Source organism: Piliocolobus tephrosceles, chromosome 5 (genome assembly GCF_002776525.5).
Source record: "Piliocolobus tephrosceles isolate RC106 chromosome 5, ASM277652v3, whole genome shotgun sequence".
NCBI classification, from domain to species: Eukaryota; Metazoa; Chordata; class Mammalia; order Primates; family Cercopithecidae; genus Piliocolobus; species Piliocolobus tephrosceles.
In genome coordinates, this window is record NC_045438.1 from 140,621,644 (window position 1) to 140,630,628 (window position 8,985).

Consider the following 8,985-nt stretch of genomic DNA (forward strand, 5'->3'; position numbering starts at 1 on the left):
AGCGGCAGTGAGGTGGGATCACACTACTGTACTCCAGTCTGGGTGATAGAGCAAGATCCTGCTTCAAAAGGAAAAAAAAAAAAAAAAAAAAGAAAGAAAAATAGTAACAAAGTAATTTTAAAGTCCAGATTTCTCTCCTGAGTTTCACATGTGCAAATACATGTGAGATTAGGGTAAGGAAGTGAGATTATGGTCTGGTGGACAGCTCTAGTGGGATTCCCATAGACAAAGCAAAAACATTTTCAAAATCAAACTCACCTCTCAAATCTGAGTACTCTTGGTTGACACTAGTATCAAGCTTCACAGTCATCCTAAAACCAACACCGACCTCGAAAATTCCCCAAATGTCCCATTATTATACCTCTGAGCCTTTGCATATACGACACCACACACAGCAGTGAGCTATGATCAGCTATGAGCAAGGGTCAGAAGTAAGAAACACTTAAATCTCCTTGGGAAGTTTTCGTCTTTGTTTTGTTTGCGTTGGTTGAGGAACCTCAGTCAAACTCAAAAGCTTATTGAGTCAGTAAGTCAAAAAAGGTTTAAGGCTTTTTGACTATGCAAGAATCACCCTGAAAAATTATCTGTTGGGTTTCCTACCTAAAAAGATGCTCTACCTTCTGCCAAGAAGTCACAAACACATCTAATCATCCTAAGAGCACAGTGGTACATCAAAGGCAAAGAAAAATAAATGGGTTGGTATTTTCCAGATGCAACTAAGGATATGTCCTTTCTCTCTCACCAATTGCTTCCCATGTCAAAATCGAATGTTTTATCTATAACACCAACAGCAACAAAACAACGACAAAAGGCTTGCTCATAAGAGGAAAATGTTTGAATTGCTAGTTTGCTCTAAGCCAACATAAACTACATTATATACTATATAGTTTTTAAATGGCTTTACCTTATGAGTTGCAAAATTACATTCTCAGAAGTAGATGTGATTTTAGAGCCTTAGAAACAATGCTGATGGAGTTACTTTTCAGTGATTTCTCACTTCAGTATTTTAAGGATGAAGTGTCAATTAAGGGATTAACTTTAACCATACTCTTCTTTCGATGGTATCTTCTGATGTAACAAAAGCCCTTTGGAATATATTTGCCACATAAATCACTGATGACACTTTCCTTTGGCATGTATTTTCTGGTGTTTAGTAAGATTAGAACTCCCACGGAAAGCTTTCCCACACTCTTCACACTCATATGGTTTCTCTCCAGTATGGATTCTCTGGTGATGAATAAGGGTTGAGATCTGGCTGAACGCTTTTCCACACTCTCCACACTCATAGGGCTTTTCTCCAGAGTGAATCCTCTGGTGATTAATAAGCGCTGAGTTCACATAGAAGGCCTTCCCACATTCCTTACACTCATATGGCTTTTCTCCTGTATGGATTCTCTGATGCTTGATGAGGGCTGAGCTCACACTGAAAGCTTTTCCACACTCATCACACTCATAAGGTTTCTCACCAGTATGGATTCTCTGGTGTTTGATAAGGTCTGAGCTCACACTAAATGCTTTGCCACACTCATTACATTCATAGGGTTTCTCTCCATTGTGGATTCTCTGATGTATAATCAGGTGTGCCCTTACACTGAAGGCTTTCTTACACTCATTACAAGTATAAGGCTTCTCACCAGTGTGGATTCTTTCATGCACAGTAAGGGTTGAGCGCACGCTAAAGGCTTTTCCACAGTGATCACACTCATAGGGTTTCTCTCCAGTGTGGATTCTCTGATGTCGAACAAGGCCTGAGCTCTGGGCAAACTTCTTTCCACATTCATTGCATTTATACCGTCTTTCTTCCATGCGCCTACCCTCATGCCTTTCTAACTGGTCCTCATACTGAGAGACTTTTTCATACTCAGGAGTCTGTAAAGTATCCCCATTATATATGCTAGGGACCTTCTGGTGTGGGTCCATCCTTAGAAAAACCTTCCCTTCAGCCCTTCAAAGTTGACACCTTGTTCACACTTCTGGCCTTGAATCCTAAAATAATAAACAGACCTTTGAAATGTGCTTTATTCCCTGTTGCTAAAGCAATATAATATGATACAGACTAGAGCTCTCAAACACGTTCAGTAATCCCAGGACACGCCAATCATATGGTACTCACATAAAATGTTTTCATTCAGCCTGTATCATGTCTCAATAACATCAAAGAACTGCTGGAATGAATATCTAACTCAAACAGCTATTTAAATATATCTTCATGGCACACGCCTATCATCTCAGCTACTTGGGAGGCAAAGGCAGAAGGATCACTTGAGTCTGGGAGATTGAGGCTGCAGTGAGCTGTGATCACGCCACTGCACTCCAATCTGGGCAATAGAGCAAGACCCTGTCTCAAAAAATATATATTAATAAATAAAATATCCTCTATAAAGGCATCTAAAACATACACATATAATCTGGAATATAAATAAATATAAAAATAATATATAGTTCCTACTTTTAAAGGCGAATCATATGTAATTAAATTGGAAAACAAGACAGAAACTCAAGAGATTTGCAGATAGAGCAGATGAAGGAGTATGGGAATAGAAATGGCAATAGAAACAAATTCAACTGATAAGAAGTTTGGAAAAATGACAACAACATCATTAACAGGTATGTTGTACCACCCACAGGAGTCCATACTATTTGAGATGGAAGAGAGAAATGGGGACGAAAAAAGCTCTGTTCATTGCTATGCCACTACTATTTCTGCAGCTGTTGTTGCTATGATAAACAGTATCTCAGCAACAGGGATGCTTTGTCTCTGCTGGAATTGTGACAGAATAAACCCTTCACCTCTCCAAAGAAAACGGATGGCTGCTACTTTCTTGGGAACAAACCCAGTTTTGTGTCCAAACTTGATAAAATTTTTGCTCCCAACTCAAATTACACTAATAACGTCTCTCTGCTTTTTTCCACCTTACAAACTGTTTTATGTCTCGACAGTTATAAGTTAATAGTATGCACCCTTGATATGATGAGAATGGCACTTCAACTTTGTGGCCTTCCTCCCCAGAATGTATAACCTCAGTATAATAATGACAAAAACAGTTAAATCCCAATGGAATGATATTCTACAAAACAAACAACAACATTAACAACAAAAACCAACACAAAGCAGAACCGAGGATCCAGACCAAGAGAAAATAAGGTCTCCATTCCTGCACCCCACTCTCGCAAATTTAGCCCTGTCAGAAAAGCAAGTCAGAGTCACTCCTCTAATTAGGAGTTTTAAGAGCCTCAGAGACAGCCAAGGACAGGACTGAAGACATCAGCCTGCCCCAGCCATCCTCTCTCCCAGGGTTTCTGAGGGTCTACTCTGCCAGTGCAGAAGGGCCAGGCAGGAGATGGGGTAGTGAAGGGAAAGAAATATAAAAGGGAGGATGATGGAGAGGGAGGAAAAGGGAGGAAAGAGAAAAGAGGAGGAGTGTGAGAAAGTGGGTGGAAGAGGGGAGGGGTGGGGAAGGATGGAGGGAAAAGGCAGGCCTGAGGTGACCTGGCGCAGTACATAGTTTTTCCCATCCTCCGAGGGTGTCCCCCCAGGGCACATGCAAAACCCTAGAAGAAAGTCAAGAGGGAACTCACCTGAAAAACTGCGGTTAGACTATCTGACCAAGCGACTGAGGACAGCTGTTGGCCTAGAAAGCTTGACTTTCCCTTCCACAGATCCCACGCCTGGGCATCTGGTCATCTACTCTAGGATCCTGGAGGCTTCCCTCTCAGTGGTTTGTGAACTGGCCAGAATGGACCGTGTGAAGAAAGGATCGCTTACTCCCAAGAAGGCATTTTATGCTTTTTATCTCATTTAATCCTACAGGGCAGACATTCAAGTCCTCCTCGCATATATATAAAAACTGAGAAGCAAATAAATTTTCCGAGGTCAGGCACCTGTTAAAACAGCCAAGATGAAATTTCAATCTAGGGCTTGCTTCCCAGATTAAGCCACTTTATGGCTCCTCAGGGGTTAGTACTCAGAGAGTAATCTCCAAATTAATTTGTAAATTCAACACTATTTCCATGAAAATATCAACTTTTTAAAAGATTTTAATGTTCACGTAGAAGACTAAACATGCAGGACTACCTGGGGAAACTGAGAAAGAAGGGCACTTGTCCTAAAGAACTTACACATTATAAAGCTTTAATACTTAAAGTGTGTACTACTCATGAAAATGGTACAGAAGGCCCAGAAATAGGCACATACATTTAGCATACGATAAAGGTAGCAAATAAGTTAAAAAAAAAAAAAAAAGTGAACTCTTCAAATGCATGGTGAGAACTGGATAACCATCTGGAAAGATGGTAAATTAGATTTCTACCTTACTCTACAAACTAGGATATATTCCAAATAAACCAGTTTTAAATGTTATAAATGAAACCATAAAGTACCAGAGGAAAACATGAGGTGAGTCCTTTATAACCTCAGAATAGAAAGGCCTTCCTCCTGGCCGGGCACAGTTGCTCACGCCTGTAATCCCAGAACTTTGGGAGGCCAAGGTGGGTGGATCACAAGGTCAGGAGTTCGAGACCAGCCTGACCAACAGGGTGAAACCCCATCTCAACTAAAAATACAAAAATTAGCCGGGTGTGGTGGTGCATGCCTGTAATCCCAGCTACTCAGGAGGCTGAGGCAGGAGAATTGCTTGAACCCGGGAGGCAGAGGTTGCAGTGAGCAGAGATCGCACCACTGCACTCCAGCCTGGGTGACAGAGCGAGACTCCATCTCAAAAAAGAAAGGCCCCCCTCTATGAGACAATATCCAGAGGTCATTAATGAAAAGATTGATAAACTTGACCCACATAGAATAAAAACTCCCGTGAGGTAAAACAAACAAACAAACAAACAAAAGCACTTTAAGCAAAGTCAAAGACAAAAAAATGGAAATACAGTTACAATTTCTATTTCTGAAAACTGGCAGCCAAGATGAAGCTCCTGAACGATAGAAAACGTGGAAATGGCAGATCTGAGCTGGATTCTCTCCTGCTCTAGTCTCACTCTGAACTTAATCAGACTCTGCTAAGCATTCACAACTCACTTATCCTGATCCTGTCCTATAGCAGTTGTTTTTAAGTCTCCTCAGGTCCCTTACTTCCAGAATCCCCAGAAGACCACAAAACGCCAAGTTTAGCACAACTCTCCTGTAGAGGGAAGAGTCTGTCATTGACACCTCAGTGGCATATTCCTGGGTGGCACTAGAGAATATCTTATTCTCCCTCTGCTTCCAGAGCTGGCATTTCTTGCCTACTTCCTGACTGTATCTAAGAGCTGTGGCCAGAAAAAAAATAAACACATGAATTTATGAAAGAATTGCTGTAGAAATGAATAAATCAGCAGAACAGGCTAATCCCAGGGAGGTAAGGAGAATAAGAAATAATTACAACAAATACCTGGATAGCACTTCCTATGTAGTAGGTACTGTTCATGTAATCCTCATAACAACTCTAGGCAGGTGCTTTTATTATCCCCATTGACAGATGGCATATAGGCACAGAAAGATAAAATGACTTGGACAAAATCAGTTAGTCTGGCTTCTGATTTAAGTGCTTAAAAAGTAGAGGAAGAAAGGGAAGAATCCCTAAGGGACCAAAAGTTTTAAGATAACTTGATAATATCTCTCCCCACCTGCTGTCTGGATTCACTCAATTCCTTGAAATCATCCAGCTTAGCCACTTCCCCAAGGAAAATCCTCCCTCCCCTGGTCAGTGCTGCTCCCTATCCCAGACCTGGTGTTCCTCAGATAGGATGATCAGGAACTGGTCTCAGCCACTGTCAACTGGACTGCTGGAGCCAGCTTACAGAATGCTGGCCTGTGGGGTTTTCTCATTAACAGAATCCTTGGAACCAGCGAAACCAACTCCTCTAAAGATGCAGTCAAGCGGCTTTTCTTGTAAGAGTCTTCAGGAACACTTCTGTAAAAGAAACATTATTTTACTCAAAGAAAAAGCATATTGCCATAGGTGTTACACTACTAAGGGTTATGGGGGGAAAGAAGTGCAATGCTAAATAAGGAGCTAATTTGCAAAGGGCTCTCAGATCACATGCTGGGGCAGCAGGTCTGCAGTGGTAATCTTCCCCATTGCCTATGAGCACCGGTTGGGATAGTGGAAGGGCTCATGACAGAACAGCATTAAGGTTGCTGTAAGGTGGTCCTGGCGTGGATGGAGGTGACTGTTAAAGGGAAGGGTAGCCATTTATTGCCAGGGTGAAGTAGAGAGAGAACGAATTCTGCATTCAAAATGAAACGTCACGGGCACAATTAAGTGGTGGAAGAAGCCTCTCCTGAATTTAGAGCTCCGAACACTTATTTCCAATTATTTGCAATTTCCCCCTTTTGTTTGAAAAAGCTGAAGATCTGGTGGGCAGTGATACCAATTGGTACCAGAAGCACACTTGTAGTTGGTACTCAATGAAGTTCTGAAGATGGCAGTAAAGACCAGGGTTGTAGCTGAAAGGGAAGTAGTCCCAACTCTGGGCCCCTGCAGCACTAAATCTCAAGGAAAAACCCTTTCCTGGAAGACTGCATTTGGATACAATCCCCGCCGTCCCAGGAGGGGTTGCCTCTCCTGGGGTTCCTGCTCACATTCCACCCAGGCAGGGGCGGAGAGAGGAGGTCTAAGGGGTTGCAGCTGTGCAACACCCACCCCAGCGGCACCCAAATGCATACCAGCGTTTCTGTGCCTGTGAGCAGCAACCAGCTCCGAGGCCTCGCCGCAGGGAGGAAGTCCCTCTCAGCACTTCCGGGGCGTGCCCCGGAAATCTCTGGGCGGGGCCTGGCTGCGCCCGAGTTTGCCAGAGAGGGGTTGAAACCTCAACCTGTCCCGGCTGTGGTGCAGGCGGGGTCTAGACCGGGAGCGATTTGCTCTGCACCGTCGGCAATGCTATGACTTCCTACCTCACCTCTCCCGAAGGTTGTTTTTGCTTGCTGAGTTTTATCCAGGGCAGGACCACCTGTGTATGTTGGAATTTAAAGATAGTGCAGCTGGTGAAATATCTCGTGTGGGCCCTACAGGATCCCTTAAACCGACAAACGGGGCCACAGAAATCTGGTCTTATTAGTGATCTGAAAGCCAACACACTATATCCTGTGTGCTTTCTCAAAGATTAGAGACAAGAACCAAGAGCAATCTTTTCAAAACATGGCTGCGATACTGCAAAATTTCTCCGGCTATTCAATTATTTATGAAAGAATTTAACTCAAAACACTGTAGTCAGTAAATATACTGGCTTGAATATAAAGCTGATAAAAGGAGTAGTTCGTAAAACTAAACATTAGAGGTGGAAGCACAAAGTTTGAATCCATCTTATGGCAGAGCATGAATTAATATACAAGAGTCACACCTGAGAGCATAACTAGGGGAGAATGGGCAAAGCCCCAGGAAACCTAACCAAGTGGCCTCTTTGAGCCTCCATTTACAGAATAATGGATTGGAACACTAAACTTAGCATTCTAGACTATGAATATTTAAATATGACAGAACAAGCTGTTATTTCTTTGGTGTATTACACATTTAAACTGATTTTCTAACTTGGGTTAAACTTTTGAGACCTCTGTCGCCCAGTGGCATAATCATAGCTCACTGCAAGGGCTCAAGGGATCCTCCCACCATATTCTTTTGAGCAGCTGGGACTACAGACGCATCCCACCACACCTGATTAATTTTTTTATTTTTTAAGTTTTTTTGTAGAGACAGTCTTGCTGTTGCTCAGGCTGCTCTTGAACTCCTGGCCTTAAGCAATCCTTCTGTCTTGGCCTACCAAAGTGCTGGGATTACAAGCATGAGCCACTGCACCCAGGGGTTGAACCTTTTTAAACCTGCTGGATTAAGTACCACTGAACTGCAAAAGGAAGCTAGTGCTTCTAAAGGCCTGCTTTTTAACGATTTAATTTAGGAAATCACATTTCCTCCTACATATTTGCCTTCCTATATAGGATTAACACAGTATGTTAAAAACTATGTTAAAAACAAGTAAAGCTGGAATACTTTTTACTTGGCAAACTGACAATATTCTGGCTTGTGGTTTCCTTGGCGTGCTGGTAATTCCTGCCTAGTGGCTGTCCAAGGGACTGAGGGTCATATGTTGACCTCAAGGATAAATCTTTGATGTTACAGCCCCTCTGCTAAAGAGACAGCCCTCAGCATTTTACCTTTGATGCTATAATGAATCAAGATGTAGAAGACTAAAACTAGTACTTCTGTAACACTTGTATGCTGAAACACTTGGCATAGGGATGATGGCATATCTGAGGCTGAAAGCAACCTTAAAACATCATCGATAACTTTATTGTTTCTCAATAACCTGACATATGTTGCTATGAATGCCAAACACTAAGTCTTCTTTTTCTTTTGTAGTCTTAAAAACCACAAAATATGCACACACTTAGGATTCTCTTAAAGCTTGGCATAGCTAATTTTTCTAATTGTACTGCCAGTACTTCATATCTCTTTCTCCTATTTACCTTAAATATATCAAGTCTCGCAACCTCAGCATTAAGGATTTTGGGCCAGATAATTCTTTGTTGTGGGGCGGGGGCAGGGGCGGGGCAATGTGAGGGGGCGGGGTTGTCCTGTGCAAACATGATGCTTAGCAGCATCCCCAGCCTCTACCTACTAGATGGCCAGTAGCATCCCAGCTGCCCACCAATGGTATGACCAAAAATGTCCCCAAACACTGCCAAATTTCTCCCAAAGAGAATCACTAATCTCATATACCAAAGCCTATTCTCAAGCACTTTTGGAATTATAACCTTAACACAGTAGTCTTAGTGCTTCTTATTTTCTTTCTTGACCAATAAGGCTGGCCAAATGGAGAGCTTCAGCTTTTTACACATAATTTCCTAAAGTTGAATTTTTTTGGCCTTACTCTTAGGTAGAGGCAGATCCTGATATACTCTATTAGCATACGAAAATAGGTCTGTACATTTTTGAGCACCCAAAGTGGTAAGACACGTTCTTGAAAACAGCTTAAAAATTTCTGTAGATACCACCACAAATA

The 8,985-nt window shown here is 42.2% G+C and overlaps 1 protein-coding gene across 5 annotated transcripts; it reads right to left on the reverse strand.

Annotated features, from left to right (window-relative positions):
• Window positions 1-3: 3 nt before the first annotated feature.
• On the reverse strand, window positions 4-7,626 carry LOC111525994 (zinc finger protein with KRAB and SCAN domains 8-like). 5 transcript variants are annotated; one of them, XR_002726252.2, is made up of 4 exons: window positions 6,656-7,626; window positions 5,715-5,900; window positions 905-3,882; window positions 4-61 (listed from the first exon to the last, which is right to left on the reverse strand). XR_002726252.2 is itself a non-coding variant. In XM_023191672.2 (4 exons), the coding sequence occupies exon 4, from the start codon at window positions 1,918-1,920 to the stop codon at window positions 1,111-1,113; it is 810 nt and encodes a 269-aa protein (XP_023047440.1). In that variant the 5' UTR covers window positions 1,921-1,986; window positions 3,580-3,882; window positions 5,715-5,900; window positions 6,656-7,626; the 3' UTR covers window positions 89-1,110. The 5 variants fall into 5 exon arrangements, 3 of the variants coding, with proteins under 3 accessions (XP_023047440.1, XP_023047441.1, XP_023047439.1); XR_002726253.2 differs by having other exon boundaries at window positions 7-58; XM_023191672.2 differs by lacking the exon at window positions 4-61 and having other exon boundaries at window positions 89-1,986; window positions 3,580-3,882.
• Between the last annotated feature and the right edge of the window lie 1,359 nt (window positions 7,627-8,985).

What these genes read in the sequence shown, in the direction of transcription:
- LOC111525994 (XM_023191673.2), bottom strand. Translation starts at nt 1,920, where the DNA reads ATGGACCCACACCAGAAGGTCCCTAGCATATATAATGGGGATACTTTA.